Source organism: Ictalurus furcatus, chromosome 14 (assembly GCF_023375685.1).
Source record: "Ictalurus furcatus strain D&B chromosome 14, Billie_1.0, whole genome shotgun sequence".
Lineage (NCBI taxonomy): Eukaryota > Metazoa > Chordata > Actinopteri > Siluriformes > Ictaluridae > Ictalurus > Ictalurus furcatus.
In genome coordinates, this window is record NC_071268.1 from 13,996,915 (window position 1) to 14,015,860 (window position 18,946).

The 18,946-nt window shown below is 38.5% G+C and overlaps 2 protein-coding genes across 4 annotated transcripts in view; both read left to right on the plus strand.

Annotated features, from left to right (window-relative positions):
* On the plus strand, positions 1-7,200 carry pdcd2l (programmed cell death 2-like). Of its 2 annotated transcripts, XM_053640855.1 has the most exons (7): positions 1-364; positions 2,132-2,295; positions 2,389-2,590; positions 2,666-2,787; positions 4,069-4,182; positions 5,813-5,970; positions 6,276-7,200. In XM_053640855.1, exons 1-7 carry the CDS (start codon positions 272-274, stop codon positions 6,404-6,406), a joined length of 984 nt encoding a protein of 327 aa, XP_053496830.1. In that variant the 5' UTR covers positions 1-271; the 3' UTR covers positions 6,407-7,200. The 2 variants fall into 2 exon arrangements, with proteins under 2 accessions (XP_053496830.1, XP_053496829.1); XM_053640854.1 differs by having other exon boundaries at positions 3-364; positions 2,389-2,787; positions 6,276-7,193.
* A 748-nt stretch (positions 7,201-7,948) lies between these two features.
* The window catches only part of banp (BTG3 associated nuclear protein), a 54,502-nt gene continuing 43,504 nt past the window's right edge, over positions 7,949-18,946 (plus strand). The window contains exons 1-6 of one of the 2 annotated variants that reach the window (XM_053640853.1): positions 7,949-8,306; positions 13,605-13,686; positions 14,148-14,233; positions 15,489-15,688; positions 15,782-15,886; positions 16,241-16,410. In XM_053640853.1, coding sequence (XP_053496828.1) covers positions 13,611-13,686; positions 14,148-14,233; positions 15,489-15,688; positions 15,782-15,886; positions 16,241-16,410 — 637 coding nt within the window. In that variant the 5' untranslated portion in view covers positions 7,949-8,306; positions 13,605-13,610. Of the gene's footprint in view, positions 8,307-13,604; positions 13,687-14,147; positions 14,234-15,488; positions 15,689-15,781; positions 15,887-16,207; positions 16,411-18,946 lie in introns of both variants that reach the window. The other variant, XM_053640852.1, reaches the window with a different exon arrangement.

Consider the following 18,946-nt stretch of genomic DNA (forward strand, 5'->3'; position numbering starts at 1 on the left):
AGCTTCACTTTAATGTTTACCCCGTAGCTTCACTTTAATGTTTACCCCGAGATAACTAGCCAGATAAAACGCCCAAGTTTGTCATCTTTACATTTATATAAAACACAATATAAAGCCCATTTGGGAGCGGGTTTACGAACCGTGGACCTCTTCTACACGTGCGACGCTTAAGAATGAAGTGCTTTTTTTATTATTCTAGCTAATATGGCTAGTGCACTAAGTTCACGTTGAGTCCCACGTGGGTTTGATATTATCCCCCTGGCAGACAGCAATGGAGGAATCGCCACTCATAGGAATATGTGACGCTGCTATTGATAAGAAGAAAGACACGCATTATTACACAAATAAAATCGGAGGATGTCCGGTAAGACCACGATTTTCAATGTTATGTAGCAAACTGACTGTAGTTAGCCGTTTTGTTAAACGTGTTAGCTAACTACGAACAAGCATGAGTTATCTGCTCGCTAGCTAGCTATGTGTTAGCATCGTTATGGACTGAGTTGAGTAATATAAGGTACATTAGCAGGCAGTTTAGTCAGGGAGAGGAAATGATGCCTTTGTTATCCAGACTAGCTAAAGACCAATGTTTATAGGTTTAAAGGTGGTCAGGGATGAAGCGAGAATTAAAACAGTGAATTATCATGAACATAGACACGCACTGGATTAACAACTGTAGAGCTCCGTTTATATTTGTGTAATGTATTAAGCTACTGTGTTTAATTTAGTAAAGAAAACTACTAGGAATCTCGTTTAGTTGCTATCTAATAAATACATAGTAAACGCTGTTTCCTGTTTGACCAGCGGCACAGCGGAAATGACGTCTTAGTTCTGTGTGGATTTGTGAAGTGCAGTGTCCGAGTCCTAAATTCAGTTATTCATTTATTGATTTATATTAATTCTTTATTGAAGCTCTAAATTTACATTTGATGCACGATAATATGATAATAATACAATACCCCTAACACAGTCATTGATGAATAATAAATAAAACATTAAGAACACTAAAGCTCTGTAGTCTCTGGTTCAGTAATAACGTATATTCAGTGAGCTAAATCTAAAAAATAAAGAAATAAAGCAGGCTATAAATAATATCAGATTAAATCTGATGTGCTCATTCAGTGGAAAATTCAGGAACAGAAAGTTCCTAAAAAATAGACACCATATTACTGTACACTTTTAATAATATTAATGTCTATTTAATGTGTTGTGTTATTACATATATTGTTATAACTGTTGAGTTTTTTTTGTCCGATATCAGTCAGAACCAAAATTTGGACCCTACTCTGGCTGATTTCTCTCGTCTGGTACCAAGAAGTCGTCACACTGATAGCATCGTTTAGTGAAAGCTTCTTAGTTTAATGATGCATAAAGGATAATATATATATATATATATATATATATAGACACACACAGAAATATTGATAAAGAATGGTAAATGTCGATTGGAACAAGTCACAGATAAAATCAAAACATCTTATGTATGTTCGAGTGACATAAGAATTACAAGACGTCTAGTCTACCAGATAATAAGAGAAGAAGAACCGAGAGAGCGGAAGGCGGGGGGATTAGGAATGCTCAAAACAACACATACCAAGAAGAGAAAATAATTCTGTTACAGTACATCGTGACACAGAATCAAGACCTACAGAAATGAAACGCAGAGATCATGCCTGAAACTTATTAATAACATTGTTATTAAACATGTACTGAGAGGTTCTGTGGAAATTATTTAACAGATAAAGGGGCCCCTGGACCCAAAAAAATAAATAGACACTACTGCATTGAATACATTTAAATACTGAATACTGTTTATTGATGCTTGGATGTGCATAATAGCACATTTGTTAATTAATTATCATCACAGTATTTGCCTTTATGATATTGCTATTGCAGAATGCTGCAACATGCAGATGAACCCTCATATATGTAAACCCCAATAGAGTTTACAGTTATAGAGGTTACAGGTGAGTATTATGTTGCTGTAATAATGTCACTGGGTATTAGTGTGATACAAAAAAAAAGACTATCACTTTTTATCAAATAAATACACGTCAGTTTTTAACTATAACTCCAATTAGCATCACCAGTGTGTCCAACACTAACATGTAACTTATTATTTCTATTCCTTCAGGACCTGATACCAGGTGTATCTACTCCACATAGCCAGTGCACTCTTTGTGGTGGGCTCCTCAGTCACATTGTTCAAATATACTGCCCCCTTGCGGCATCTCCATATCATCGCACCATTAATGTGTTTGCCTGCAGTGCTCCACAGTGTCATGGCAAGCTGGAAAGGTAAGCAACTTTTCCAGGTTCATTGGAACATAAGTTAGATTGGTACCATTTTCAAGTTCATCTTTTATTCTGTTGGATTGTTCCTGTGCATAGCTGGAAAGTGCTCCGTTCACAGTGTATGGAGTCTGAGATAAGTGAACCTTCAGCGTGTCAGAGCTCTGATAAAACACCAGTTTCCAGTACAGACTGGTGTGACGATGCAGATGACTGGGGAATGGACTCTGAGGAGAATGTGTACAATGAACAGACTTGTACAGCTCAGCCTGAGACAGATGACCTTACAGCAAGCCTGGAGGTCAGCAGCAGACTTCAAGACCTCTGTATAAATGTTGAATCTGCTGGACAACCTACAGATATTCCCACCTTTCAGTCCTTCTACATCAGTGTGGTGGAGGAGACGGACCTTGTGGGGCAAAATGACCTGGAGCATGCCAACAGACTGCTGAAGGAGTATCAGGAGAGGGAGGGCGTGGCCATCAGGGAGATTGCACGGTGAGAGTAGTTTTGGTGTTTTGAATGTCGTTGTTTTTCTTTTTTTAATTTTAGCATTAGTATAATTAATATAAGGGTGACGCTGTGGCATAGGGGGTATTGCTGCGGGTTGCTGGGTCTTGCAGGTCCCAGGTTCAATCCTGAGCTCGGGTTGCTGTATGGAGTTTAGCGTCTTCTTACCGTGTCCATATGGGATTCCTGTCGATTATACAGTCACCTCCCATCTCCTAAAAATGCCTGAAGATGGAATAGCTGCTCTAAATTGCCCCTAGGTATGAATGAATGTGTGAATGTGTCTGTATGGGGCCCTGCAATCGACTTAAATCCCATCCAATGTGTAATCCTTCCTCACGTCCACTGTTTCCGGTGATAGGCACCGGAAATATCCTGACCAGGATAAAGAGGTTGATGAAGATGAGATGAATATTCCAGTCTGTTGTGGCTTAAACTGTGTTAAGTTCAATACCAAAGGTAGAGATGTTTGATTTGTCTATAAAGGTGGGTGGTTAGTTGCTCATATAAATGTTGCTGAACATATTTTTTTAACATAATTAAAAAGTTGAAACTTATGAGCATTACTTTTCAGCGTTTTTTCCCTGCATGTTAAAAGCTTTGTGTTCATTTAAGCATTGATACTAGTGATTGCTCATTCTCAAAACCATGTTGCCATGTGGTCTTGATGTGTTTACTACTGTTTGTCTCAAGTGTGAGCTCAGCTAATAGAATAAAAGGGAGAGCTAATTAGAAAAGGCTTGATGTTTGCGGGGGAAAAAAAAACCTAAATCACCCAGCCAACTTTCTCAGCGCGTGTTCATGATTCTCCTGTTGGCTGATTCATTTTAAACAAAAAGCAGCTTAAAGAGAACCGCAAGCCAAAATTAGGGCTCTTCTCTAGAGAAGAGCAATCATCGTGATGAAGTTCATTCTCCTTTCGATGTCGGAGAGACACTGGACTCCACTCATATCTCGGTGGAGTGTGTATTAATCAAAGTGTCTGGCTTTCCTCTGATTACAAACAGAACCTTTGCATCTGAACTCCGTTGAATACAGCTGAGGCATTTTATCCTTGAAAGCGTTTGTTTTGATTGAGCTATGATTGCATACAATGAAAAGCGTATGAAATGATCACGTGAACGTTTACGAAGATCATCAGCCTGTGTTTCAGACATAACGTCATTTGGAACTAGTGTCACGATTATGCTGTCTTTCTCTTTTCTGAAGGAAATTTGATTCATCTTGGATATGAGTTGACGTCTCTAATATTTCCACTGTGTTGTTCAGCTGTGAAGGTGAAGGAGGGGAGGAGGCGTATGAAAAAGCCAAAGCCAAACATGGAGATGCAGTCTTCTCCAGTTTCATGAAGAGAATCTCCCTCTGTCCAGAACAAGTGCTTCGGTGAGTTGAATGAGGTGGATAATAGGCAAAACTTTGAGGATGAGCTAAAAACTAGCAATGTCTTCTGTTAAATGAGATCGTTACTAGTGAAATGATTCCCTTTCGCATACTAATGAGGTATGGATTTCAGTTCCCATGGAGAACTCTTCCATGATTAAAGTGATGCTTTATGGCTTTTTTCAAGTTAATTTAGGGTAGCAGAAAACAGACATTGTGAATTGCAGGAATTATTATTAATGAGCCATGGAAAATAAATGGACCTCTATGTTTTGTGGCCAGAAAGATTAGATAACACTGACTAATCATTTTTCATTAGCAAAAACTATGACCTTGCGTTTTGTTTATTTGCCTGGATGATTGATATGCTTAAGGTTTTCACCCTCCAGCCCCTGACTTCATGTGAGCTTAGCATTAGATGAAAGACAGCAAGACATAATAAACAATGTGCCTCAACTACAACTACACCAGAAACAGCTACAGCAGGCATTTTCATGTCTGCGGCATTATAGTAATCATCGTGCAAGAAATTAATGCTTTCCAGAGCTGAAAGTTTCGACATTCTTTCTTTCATTGTCTAGTAATTCATGTTTGTGTGTGTGCGTGTATTTGGTTATATGTAGTGATGCATTGATACCATTTTTTTCAGTACGAGTACATGTGTTTTGGTACTCATTGATGATTAGTATTAATAAGTTAAGGGCGTCATGCAATATTTTATTTTAGCTGTTTATATTTTCTCTGTTTAAATAAGTTCACACTTGTGAGTTCATGCCTGCAGGCTACTAGGCTCATTCCTCATAATGTTAGTGAGTTGATTTTAAATGAAGTTCATTAGTTAGATATATTAGTTATCTTAGCTGGAGTAGGATGGCAGTGGACAAGAGCAGGTTTTCTTTCACTACAGAAAAGTGCTTGGGTACAGCTCTGGTAAAGAATGTTTTTGTTTTTATCGTGATGGAATCCATCATTGTCAATGACCAGTGGTGGCTGATTATTAAGAACAACATACTGGGTAATACAGTCCCTCCAGGATTTTGCGATTGCAGAAATGAACACAAAATCAAGCAAACTTCGCAATATTCAGAGGAGCTTGCAATTGTTCAAAATTACTGCAGATTTTCCGCAAATTTGGGCCAAGGCACGCCATGTGATGTCAACCAAAGCCCTCATGTGTGTCGAATATGAGTACAGCTAAAAGGTCTCATTTACCAACAAACATCACTGTGAAAGACCGTGCAAAACTATTTCTTGCAATTTCACCAATTCAAGTAGTTTTCTGCAAAAATGCACAAAAAACTCAAGTTGTATTGCAAATTTTTTTTTAAACAAGCTGCAGCAAAATCAAGCATTTTTGGCCGCAACAATCACAAAAAAAACTCTGCGAAATCCTGTATGGACTGGTAATAGCTGTTCACTCACCACGTATTATCTGTAGACATTTTATCTCACCTAGTAAGTGTTCGCTGCAGCAGTTTTCTGCAGTCTGCTTTACTTTGATTGACATCATTAATCGTAAAATAAGTCCAGATTGCAATCATTTCGTGTTGCATGCTCACACATGGTATCAGACCTATACCAGTATCTTTACCAATTCACCCCTGGTTATATGTATTGTTTTTGGATCTTACAGATACAGTTGGAGTGGGACGCCATTATTTATAATGGAGCCACCTTCAAACATTAATCAGACCGTGCCTCCTTGTGCACACTGTGGCAGTCCTAGAGTTTTTGAATTCCAGTTAATGCCAGCACTGGTCAGTTTGCTCCGCAGTGCACATCTAACTTCAGGTTTGTGTGATGAATTCTGAATATACTGTATATTTTTACTGTAATTGAGATGTTAACACTCTCTGAACACTGGTTCTAGTATTAATATCTCATCAGAATTTGAGATTTTGCACTTTTTTTTTTATTTGTGTTTGTGAAGCCCTGCCAGTAATGTACAGCAATAATAAGATTAGGAATTTATTATGTTTCCACTTATACTCATTTAGAAACAAACTGCATGCATAGTACAAAGTTTACCTTGATCTTCTGCCTTGAAATTTTATTTTTATTAATTTTTTTTTTGTTATTATTTTTTGCCTCCACAGAGCTTGCAGTTGAGTTCGGAACTGTTTTGATTTATACCTGCAGAGACAGTTGTTGGACATCTGGATCAAGAAGTCCTATTGAGGAATTCCACTTTGTACAAACTGATCCTGACCAAAAGCTCTTTAAATGATAGTCGTAGTTTAAAGACAATAAAGCATAATTTAACACACTGTTGTACTTTTTTTATTTATAATAATATTTTTATATAAAAATGTTTATTGTCATGAGTATATTCACTCCTTGGGGGGGCAAGCCCAAAATGCTATAAAAATTAAGCTTTTAATGGTCTTAACAACAAATCATTGGTCACAGAATGAGCAAGAATTAAACAAATGCATTCCTGAGACTTCCTGTGCCACCATTTGCTCGTTTACTTTGCTGCTGTGAAGTGTTCGGGGGGAAAGCTAGAAACGGGGAAATTCACTTATAGTCTTCTTGTACGCAAAGGTAAAATCATGATAATGATCAAAATGTTTGATGTAAAATTCAAATTAACAAACATCTGGGTGTACAAAATTAAAAGAAAATAAAAATAAATAAATAATAATAAAGTAAAAAGCTGTCTGCAAGTTGAACCATTTAAAGAAATGAAAGGAAAAGCTATCCCATACTAAGTTACTTTATCTATTTGTTTAATTCTAGATAATTTCCTGATCAATGATTTGTTGTTAAGACCATTAAATGCTTAATATTTTGCCATTTTGGGCAAAAAGTGGATATGAAAGGAATGAGTGTAAACAGTTTAGGACATCATGGTGTAACATGGAATAATGAGCTGGGAAATTACAATGTATGCAGTCGATTCAAAGTGATATAATACAATATGTATGTGTATAGTGAGGTACAAAATACAGTCAAAAAAGTCCATCAGTAATACAATATAGTGCAAGAAGTCTTGTATCGTCCTGAAATTGGAATTATAAGGTTCTATCAGACATTTTGGGTAAAAACGAGTTAGCATTTTTAATGTTATTTATATGCCACTGAATATGTATAAGAACTTTTACATCAAATTATTGTTGTTTGGGCTATAGTCTAAACCATCTTGGTCTAGTGCTGGTTGGTTAAATTCTATGCAATTGAATGCAATTTTAAATAAGTATATGACCTTCACTTAGAAACATGCACTAGTTCTAGGTACCTTGTCTGTATTAAAGTAACTCAATAAATCAATGAATAAATCAGTTAATAACCATATGCGGGGGCACAGTGGCTTAGCAGTTAGCATGTTTGCCTTGCACCTCTGGGGTTGGGGATTCGAATCCCACCTCCACCATGTGTGCACGGAGCCTCCCCGTCCTTCAGGGGCCTCCATGTGCACCCCAGCCTTGTCCCCCAGTCCAAAGATATGCTCTGTAGACAGATTGGCATTTCCAAATCGTCTGTAATGTGTGAATGCGATGGGTTGCCCCTCTATCCAGAGTTCTGTCCAAAGTTCCCTGGGATAGGCTCCAGGTTCTTGCAACCCTGTGTAGGATGAGCAGTTTGGAAGAGGGATGGATAGTTAGGAAAACCGTGTGAGATTTTGTAATTCCTTTACTGCTGTGTAGTTTACTTTTAAAAAAATATAATAATTGTCCACAATGTATAGTAACAAATATTGGTTAGTCAGACTGACAGATAATGTGATGAACAGGAAAGAGCTGCATTTTATTATTATTATTATTATTATTATTAGAGATCAGCCTGGCCTGTGTTGATATTTTGTGTTATCAGATGGTCAGGTCAGCAAGTTAATATATCATGGCTTTAGGTTTTACAGCTAGGGTGCCAGTATTAATGGAGGGCCCTGTGCAAGCCTGAGATCATTAAGGAGCTTCAGTTGAGGAAGATCAGTGTTAAAGTTTGCTGCACTGCAGGGAGAGATGAGGTGAAGGAAGAGTTGCAGTACTGATGTTGTCCTGTTCAGCTTCAGAGCGCGCTGGAGCTCACAGGAAGGCGTGGAGCTCGTGCAGAGTCTCTTCTCTCGCGAGGAAGGACGCCATTACCGAAATCCCTACAAAACAACACGAGAATTCATCATTCACACGGTAATATAACCCGATGTGGCACAGCAGCGCTCTGTAGGGACTCGCGTGCTCGTGGTTTCACAATTTTACCGGGTTTTTTCTTTTCTTTGGATTAAACCTTGCGATTGTTCTGATTGCTTGTCGCGTGTGTAATGTGGCGGGACAGCTCCAGGCCTTTTATCACCGCATCTACTCGCTGTCTTCTCGTTATTGTTGCACACTGCTGAGACTTAGCGCGCGCGGCTAGCTGGCTAACTGTGGTTAGCATTAGCTGCCGTTAGCACGGGATGTTTGTTATGGGTTGTTATTGCGCGTATGGGCTAAGAAGGGCAAGAGAAACGTTTTGTGGGAGTGTTTGTTGGTCACCACTGTATTATACACCACATGTTTATAGATAGGGAAACGGGAAAGAGCTAGCTTGCTACGCTAGTTTTGCTAACTGGTAGCTAGCGCTTGTTACGGAATGTAAGCATGCTAAAGCATATTCACGTGCAGTGCGTGTTCAGTTTATTTACATTAAAGTAAGAGTGTGTGTGTGTGTTAGCGACATTGGCCAGCTAATAGAATTGATCTTGTTTTCCACATGAGCTAGCTACATAATGAGCGTTATCCTCTCCACAGCACCCGCGGTTACTACTGACCTTGTGTGCTGTTGGACGCTGGCTGGTGGTTAATAAATAACTTGTACAAACAAATAAAAACTTCTTAATGAAAATTTTAATAGCTCATGATCTTATAGAGAACATTATGCATTTATTATGCCGTCTCTCTCCTTTTTTTGTTTATTCATTGTAGTCTATAGAATTAGTGTGAAAACAAACCAATAAAATGATCCTGGATATTACTGAGGTCACTGATTGCACTTCAGTCATATATCATGAATAAGAAGTTTAGAGGGGAGCATGAAGGCCGCAATGTATAACAGTAAAGTGAAATGTATAGTCTGTTCAGTAGCCCAGGGGTTCACAAACTTTTGAAACCCCTTTAACTGGAGAATAAATTCCACAAAGGCTCTCAGTACAGATTCATTTCATAAGCAAACTTTTTAAATGATAGGGTCATTGTTCAAAAGTAATGTTCTGGCTATTATTTATAAGCTCGTTCAAATCAAGTATCAATCGAATTCATTCAAATCAAGTCAGAGAGACTGAGAATCATGGCTATAGGCCACCCTCTGCTCGTCAGGCTGTAAGCCGTATATTTGCAAACCACATCTAGAAAGAAAGACATCCTGGTGATCAGAAGTTATGAGGTCAAACCCCTCCACCATCAAACTGCCACTGCTGGCCTCTTGAGCAAAGCCCTTATCATTCATCTTTAGTGTTGGATAAAAGTAATTGCCAAATGAGTAAATGTAAACATTTTAGCAGATATTGGCTGGTATTTGGGCTAAATTTGTTATTATTACTAGTCCTGTGAATTAACGGTCACGTATCACAGCTCAAACAATTAAAAGCTGATTTTCTCAGAACATTTTTAGTGAGGAAAATAGGGAGGGGGGGGGCACTATGTAACAACGCAGGTTGTGACTTAAAACAATAGCTTGAACTTATCATAGTCTGATATGCAAATTATTAGATCAGGACATGGTAGCTGGTAGGGATGGGTGATATTTTATCATCTGTGATATACCAGTAGAAATTCTCCCCACCATAAGAATTAGTCTTCCCTCAATAATGACAGAGCCTAGTTGATGACGTATTTCTGTGTGCGACCCATTCTCAGCTCACATGAATGACGTGAAGCTGAGGCGGAGTTTATCACTAAACGAAGCGCTACCTCTACAATCTGGAACTGGTTTGGTTACAGAAAACTAGTTTTATTTTTAGATCAATGTTTGTGTTTCTGAGGCTCTCAAGATCACAGATATCACTTGTACACAAAAACAGTGGTGAATGGTACGATATTTATATTGTCACTGATATCGTTATCACAATAAATACCAGAAAATATCATGATATTGTTTGAAGTCCATATCGCCCATCCCTAGTAGCTGGAAACTGTTAGTACCTGTTAGTTAAGACATTGGTCTACTGGTCAGAAGGTTGTGAGTTTGAATCTCAGCACTGCCAAGCTGAGCTCGTGAACAAGTCCCCTAACTCTCAACTGCTCAAAATTCAAAATGAGATAAATGAAAGTCGCTCTGTATAAGGGAATCTACCAAATGCTGTAAAATGTATGTTAATGATGAACTGAATATTGTGTGTGTTTTATTTTTTTTTTAAATTTTTTTTTTTTTAATGTTTTAAGTTTTTACATGTGCAGCTTTTGCCAGAGGCTATTATCCAGGGCCACTTACTGAAGTGCTTTATATTCTCCATTCAATTCACGTTCTCATGCTAGTACAAATAGGTCAGGATCCAAACAACTAAAACTTTGTACAGTGAGCTGGCACAGCAACAAAAGAAGTATGCATGTTTGACTACTGTTAAATAAATTGCTGAGAATATAATACTTCATATTGAGACTATAGACACTAAAGCCTCACTCATATCTACTTGTGACAAATGTAATCTAGTTTACTAACCACCTGCACTCCCCATCACACCCTATGTAGGTCTTCCCCTAATGATTGCCACAAAGTTTGAAGCACACAATTGTCAAGATGTCTTTTGTATCCAATAGCATTAAGATATCCCCTCACTGTTCTCACACACCTGTTCTAGCATGACAGTGCCCCTGTGCACAAAGTGTGATCTGTAAAGACATGGTTTGCCAAAGTAGGTATGGAAGAACGCAGGTGCGAATAGCCCTGACTTCAACCCCACTGAACACCTTTAAGATGAACTGACGTGCGCCCAAGGCCTCCTCACTTGAGTTCAATTCCTGACCGTTCTAATGCTATTGTGGCTGAATGTAAATATTCCCACAGCCATACTTCAAAATGTAGTGGAAAGACTTTCCAGAAGAGTGGAGATTATTATAATAGCAAAGAGTGGAACCAGCTCTGTGTTGCACATTTTAGAATGGGCACAGATGGGTGTGATGGTCAGATCATATAATGTAGCTATGTTCTGAGTTTACCTACAGTAAAATACAAGTAGAGTACTCGAATAGTAAGCAACGTCAGGAAACATGTAGAAGGGTAATGACCAGGGTAGTGGGGGAACAAATAGAGTTTAGACTGCAGGAATATAGGGGAACATTTTCTGTTGGCAGATTTACAATTTCTTTCTTCTTAAAAAAAAAATCAATTATTGCATTCTTTATGAGGATCAAGATGTGTCTAGGCCATTTTAATAGTTTAGTATTTGGTCTTTATAAAGAAACATAAAAACAATTTCTTATTTCAAGTGTTGAAATTATGTGTTTTGGAGGTACTTTAAAAAGTAGTTTGCACACAACCAAAGATAACTGAAGCATCCACTTATTCATTTATTGTTTTCTTGTGGCAGACTGGCAACATTTCTAATGGGGTCAAATATGAAAGGAGAAATGAATGGAAAAAATGGTTTCAGTCAAGTGCAAAACTGAATTAATTAATGATCAGTTAACAGCCACATTGTGCTATTCGTATGTTATCCCAGTCATCAGGTGGCATTTATTTTGTTGAGGTCCCACGTTAGTTTATATTTGTCAAGGGATCATTTCATATATAAAGGTTAAATTTGATCAGTTGCTGTTAGTCGGTCATTCATGCATGCGTTGTGTCAAGAAAGACAATGTTAGTGTTTGTGTAATAAGTCTGAAAAGCAGAAGCGGTATTTCAGATGAATAGTCTGAAAGTTTGTGGTGCAAGAAGTTTGTCACATTGTCATACATATTCACCATCCACTTTATTAGGAACACCTACATGTTCATGCTGTTATCTAATTAGCGAATCATGTGGCAGCACCAAAATGCAAAAAAAACATGCAGATACAGGTCAAGCACTTCAGTTAATGTTTACATAAAAGATCAGACTGGGAAAATGGGATGTCTGTGACTTTAGCCGTGGCATGGTTGTTGATACCAGAGCAGCTGGATTGAATATTTCAGAAACTGCTTATCTCCTGTGATCTTCACACAACAGTCTCTAGAGTTTACACAGAATGGTGCAGAGGTAAAAAAATTTAAAAAATAATTTTAAAAAATCCCGTGAGAGGAGCGTCTGCAGGCGGAAATGCCTTGTTAATAAGAGAGATCAGAGGAGAATGACCAGACTGGTCTGAAAAGCTGTCTGAAGTCTGAAAGAAAATGAAGGAGTATACAGTAATTCAAAGAAGCACTTTTTACAACCGTTTTTACAACCCCCCCCCCCCCCCCCCAGCACTGCCCATATACAGTATACCCTTCTTGGCAGTTCGAACCAATCTGCCTATTTCCCTCTGACTTCTCTTATCAACAAGGTGTTTCCACCCACAGAACTGTCTCTCACTCAGTTTTTTCCCCAACAACATTCTGTGTAAACTATAGACTGTTGTGTGTGAAAATTTAAAGAGATCAGCAGTTTCTGAAATACTGAAACGAGCCCAAATGGCACCAACAGCCATACCACGAAGAAAGTCACAGAGATAAAATTTTTCTATTTTTCTTCATTTTGATGTTAGATGTGAAAATTAATTGAAACTCTTGACCTGTATAATTTTTTTGTACTGCAGTGCTGCCACCTGAGTGGCTGACTGGATAACTGTATAAATGAGCAGGTGTACTGATGTTCCTAATAAAGTGGAAAGTGAATTCCCAAATGTTTTTGGGTAAATGATCCTAGATGGACTTTATACATCTTCTGCAACCCCAAGCATTGGTATTTTGGTTTCTTCTTGTTGTTTAATTTTTATTTGATATTTGAAAGTGGCAGCACCCTAAATCCACAATCATAGTTACAGCGATATTAGTGATAGTAATTTGTAAAAGATTTAAATTAAATAAAAGAGGAGATTGTGAGTTTCTCTCACAACCCCATTTGTAAATTAAGTGAACCCATGGAGTCGTGACCCCTAGTTTGGGAACTCCTACCCTAAAAGTATCCGAGCATGAGGAGTGTGATAGCGGTCATAAAGCTGGAGGCTGATTGATTGTATTGGGCTTCTGAATGCTAATGGAGGTGTTTAAAAGGATGATTATTGAGGTATTTACTGTTAGAGGATATTTGAGAGTTGTCTTGGGTTCATAGCTTAAAATGGCAGCTTTGACTTCAAAGATGAAATAAGATGCCTGAGGGAACAGAATATACATTTTTGAGATAAATCATTTGGAAGCACTGAAGAAGAGTCCCTAGGGCCTGTAGTTGGTCATTTCTTACATGCAAAATCAAGACAGTTGAGGGTTAAACATGTTGTATGGATGTGGAAAATATGCTTTGTTAATAGTTGTACTCCTTGTTTCTTTACTTTTCAGGCTTGAATGATGTCTGAGCAGGATCTGGTGGAGATAGTCCAGATTGCTGTGGCAGATTTAAACCATGAGGAAAATGATGCGGGTAAGAAATCACTTACTCTTCCTCTGGTTTTACAGACATTACAAAGGATACATCCTATAACGCCTTTTTATAGACATATATAACTTTTATAACTCTAGTCACTGCTTTTGACAATTCTGGGGAGTGTTTATTTATTTATTTATTTATTTATTTATTTATTTATTTAAATAAATTCTGTTCAAGGTGCAGTTGACACAAAATCACACAAAAAATCTGCTTTGCAATTTATTTTCTAGTTATTCTTCACTTTGAACAATTTTCTGTCTTTATCCCTTCACATTTTATTAACCTATTAGTTAGTTGCCTGTCTTTAATTGAATATTTTCTTATAGTTTGATAAATGATCCTATTTGATATTTTCTTCTTGTTTATTTGAATGATATGATTTGGTAGATAAATGAAGTGTGTGTTTTTGCTGTTTACCAGTTGTGTTATGTACGGGGTCTTTGGGATTGCTTTAGATGTTCTGGAGAACCATGACGATGCTGATAAGCCTGAGCGGAAACGAGCCAGGATGGAAGGCGGTAACCAGGATGTGACTCTCAAAGTGAGACTAGAATGAGCTTCATTTCTTGTTATTATAGTTAGCACGTACTCAAGCTCCAGCATGGATGACTCCTGAAATGCTACTTCAACTATATAACTATACACAACGGGGAGTGCTGTTATGAGAAAATAACATCACTTACGTTATAATAGTTATAAAGCGAATTGATACAAGCATATAATTTGCCTTGCAGCCATTACTATGTGAAGACATGCGGTTAGAGGTTCACGTGTTACAGCACGTGACTCTGTTGGGTCAGAAATTCAACAGCACTGTGTTGTAACACATGACACTTTATTGGCTGTATTATTACTGAATAAATTAAGGCAATTAAAAAGAAGGTATGTAAACGTTGACAGTTATCTCAGTGGGAGGTGTTCCAGTCGGTTAAGCTGTGGGGTCGACCTGCCCTGACATATACTGTAAACACACAGTTTGGCTTAGTTGTGCTAGACCCTGAGTCATGAAGCATAGCGGAAGTAGAATGATCCATGACTGCTTTGCTGCCTCTGTTCTGGACAGCTTGCTGCCTTTTGGGGAAACCAGTACGTTTCTATGTTGCACTGGGAACGTCTACGACCGCATTTCTACACCGGTCTGTCTGCAATCTAAAGTTAAAAATAAGTTCTGCAGTATAACAGTGATCAAAAGAAGAGTAAATCAGGAAATCAACAACAGAGTGTCTCAGACAGAATAAATTCCTGGTTTCAGAACGGTCATATTTCACTGACATCAATCCCTTTGAAATTCTGTGCTATGATCCTAAGCAGGCCATTCATACGAGGAAAAAGTATGCGTGGACTGAAGCAGTTTTGCAGAGAGGAATGGGCCACAATCCCCTCCCCCCAAATGTTGTTCAGTACTGATGAGCAGTTACACAAAGTGTCTGGCTCAAGGCTTAGCCATTAAAAGATGTTTGTTTTTAGTAATTACGCAATTTGAGCATTCACATGCTTTTTCCATTCATAAACGTAATTAGTTCAACCGTTCGGCAGTGTAAAGTGTTGTGTGTTCTTTATTAAGTCTGGCTAATATATTGCGACTTAACAAAAATGAAGACCAGATTACATTTTACGAGCTACTTATGGAGAAATCCACATAGTTGTAAAGAGTTCATAAACTTGTTTTTCCCCCCTAAAACAATACGTTTGAAATAGATCAAAGATTGATTAGAGAGTAACACGAGAGAGTAACATGATACATCGATAGATGTTTGATCATTTCCTCATGTGGGTATCTGTCTGGTTCTTTCCAGGCAATGCTAATGTCTATCAGCCAGGCGATTTGCCAGAGGCTGGACAACATGGAGGCGAAGCTGCAGGTGCTGGAGGCAACATGTCGGGCCTTGGAGGAGAAGTTTGACACTGTGATGGGGAAAAACCCAGGGGCTATTCAGGTGCCAATGGTGGCTGGATCACCTTTCGGTGCTACGCAGACGTGTGACAAAGTTCGCTGGTGCGTGAAGCGTAAATATGATCCATATGACAGAAAAACACGTCTTCTGCTATTTGAGTTTCATTAACAGCTTCCTGATGGTTGTGTCGTCAGTGTGGTGCCCCAGACCAACGTGGTAATGAGCAGTGAACGTTCTAAACCAAGCCAGGAGGAGCCTCTTCCTCGCACCACAGACTCACTGGAGAATCTCCTCAGCAAGTGAGGCCTTTGTGATTACTGTTCTGTGCATATTTTCAGATAACTCAATTCCCCACACGTGAATCATTCATTAAAAGCTTGATAGGCTAGTCATCATTGTTATTACCCTTTTACTACCGCTACATATGTACAGGATATAAACAAGAAACTAAGTTGAGTTCAAAGACCTTGCTTTAAATAGGCAGCTGCTCTTAAAATAAAGTTCATGAACGTGTTGTGGTTTGTGCTTTTTAGATTTTAATTCATGCAATAGGTCATTTTAACTCGGATTGTGTTGTGAAGCCAGGCTCTTACACATGATTTTTTTTGTAATATGTTTAGTGAATCAGTAACAACTGAATATTTGGCTGACAGTACGGTGGGCAGAGGGAAACAAAAAACAATCGTCCTAAAGGTGCCAGGGCCAGAAGAGAGTCAGGAGGACCAGGAGAGTGGATCAGAAGCCAGCGACTCTGTGTCCAATAGTGGCCAGTCCTCAGCGCAGAGCACCAACAACGTCACGCTCATCACACTTAACTCAGAAGGTGAGAGGCTGCATTTAGACGACGGCGAGAAAATGCTTCAGACAAGTTTGCTTGGCTTCTTTGCTTGATCTGGTTCATGTCTTTTTAGATAATATGTGGGAGGACTTAGATACTACTTCCTGCGAGGACTAAACAGCATATGTATGTGATACAAGTGTGTGTGTGTGTGTGTGTGTGTGTGTGTGTGTGTGTGTGTGTGTACAAATCACTATCCTGGGTGCTCAGGTAAATCTATAGGCTTTTTATTTGTCTGATCATGTTAGCTGCTGTAATATTGTCATTCAGAGATTTGTCCATGGGAAAAAAAGAGTGCGTGTGAAACAGCTCTGTAGGTCATGAATCAATCAGTATGTCGTGTACACGAGTTCAGGTACTGGTAAGAACTCTGGCTCACTACACAATGGGACACTGATGACTCTATTTCCGGTGACATGACTACGTACTCTCATTATAAAACGTCACCACTGGCATTTAACAACAACGGGCAGGACCGGAATCTTTCTGACATTATATGTCATATATATTTGTTAGCGTAATCACACGTGTTTTTGTCACGGTACTTCAAGCAGGATTGTAGGCTAGCTAGTGGATTAAAAAAAATCATTATACACTTTAAAGTCATTAGACTCAAACAAACTATATGTGTATATATAAAGCCAAATAGTGTTAAAAATAGCTAACGTAAATAATCATTTGAGAGCCACAACAACGATCACAAGTTACTTAGATTTGTAGCCGGAAGATGGTCGAGCGTTTGTCTGCCATTTTATTTTTTTAAACTGAGGCTTCAGAAAATATGACTTCATTTCCAGTAAGGGAGCATAGTGAGCATCAATGCTTCCTGGTTTTTGTAGTGCATTGTGGGATTTTTTTAAGGAGCAGATGTTCCAGTGCGTTGGAAGGATTTTGCGATTGAGACAGCCCTTAAAATGGCCGACGCCCTGATCAGTGCCCCGGCTGCGTTTCCTGTTTAGTCAGAGGTTAGACTGATGTTGTCCAAGAAGGGATTAGATAGTGAGCTGTGAAGTGATTTTGTGAAATTTTTTTTTTGAGTTGGAAATGCTAAACAATAGGAACGTATAAGGGGTGTCTGTGTTTAAAGCAGTTTCAGACTATTTCTGACTGTTTAGAGTCTGTTGAATGCCTCTAGCTTGGGATCGGGCTTCAGCTAAAAAAGGCTGGTTCTGATTGAAAAGCGTCTGCTTTTGTTTTTATTATTTGTTGTCAGGATTGTGGTTTCTGAGAGAGGCTTTGTGTGACTCGCAGCCATTTTTGTGCATATATCCTATTATTTGAAGCAGTGAATTTTCATCACCATGTGGTTTTTAAGGGGAAACTTTTGTTCTTCTTCGTTCCACATGGATTCCCCGCTTTCAACTTTTGTCATTATCAGTCACGTCTTGGCTCCGTCTGTCAACTTGAACTGGAACAGACGTCTTAGGATCGAACCTATCACATCAGCTATCTTTGTCTCTGTCAACAGCACCCGTTGTGTTCCTGCCGTTTTCTCAGTCAGTCAGGCGTCTCTGGGCTTTTCACTGATTTTCTGTTGGATACATCAGACAGACTGGACACTCTGATATTATCATTGTTATCTACAGAATCGTTTGTAGATAGTGTGTCTTTATTTTTTTTGGCCCTGCTAATAGCTTCTTTTTGAGAATAATCTAAAAGTATTTTATAAGATTTAGGTCCAATGTGTAAAGCAGGATGGAGACAGTATTATTACATGTGGGTTATTTTATTGTAGTTTACAGAGAGTTGGAGAAATCACAGTAGTAATGCTCTTACTCCACACTCACCACTGCATCTTATTAAGTCACAAATGATAAGAATAGGTAACAGACTTCTTTTTTTTTTTCCCCCACTTCCCGTTTTAGGTATAAGTACTGACCACCAGGGGGCAGTTTTGTATCAGGGCCATAAGCATTATGAAACTCTTTGCTGCATGAATGCCTAGTCTACAGGTTTTTCTAGAATTTGGTTGGGGGTTAGGGGATACATTCACAATATTCCCCGTGCAATTAGTCTCATTACTTCAAAGACATGCACTTGTCTGCTATTTGTCAGGCAATGTACTTTTGTGCATAGCAGGCCATAGACCCCGAGACTAAATAAACAATTACTACGTTTGTGTATTATAAACAGTGATGCGAAAAAACTATCCCACCTAATATAAAACATGGTAGAAAAATAAACAGGATGCTTTAATGCCATGTTTCGCAAGCCTGTCCCTACTTCACATTTTTGCTCGATTACAAATCATTTTTAAAAAGTTTTATTTAACCAGGAAAGTCCTTGCCAAGATAGGCCGCAGCAAGTCATCTCACAGTTACAAACAGACAACATCAAACAAATAAAAAGTCAAAAACAGAAATCGAACACCTAACAGCGCTAATTAAAAACATTGTCTGGACAAGTTATCAGTCTCAAAAGCTTTCGTCAGTGACTTAAAAACACTTAGTGGGACAAGTTTTTCCATTTTCAGGATACCATGTAAGGCATTCCAAGCTGATGGGGCAGAGTACATAAATGT

What these genes read in the sequence shown, in the direction of transcription:
- pdcd2l (XM_053640854.1), top strand. Translation starts at nt 272, where the DNA reads ATGGAGGAATCGCCACTCATAGGAATATGTGACGCTGCTATTGATAAG. An exon ending in GCCATCAGGGAGATTGCACG is followed by an intron (nt 2,788 to 4,068) that starts GTGAGAGTAGTT and finishes TGTGTTGTTCAG; the next exon opens with CTGTGAAGGTGAAGGAGGGG. An exon ending in CAGTGCACATCTAACTTCAG is followed by an intron (nt 5,971 to 6,275) that starts GTTTGTGTGATG and finishes TTGCCTCCACAG; the next exon opens with AGCTTGCAGTTGAGTTCGGA.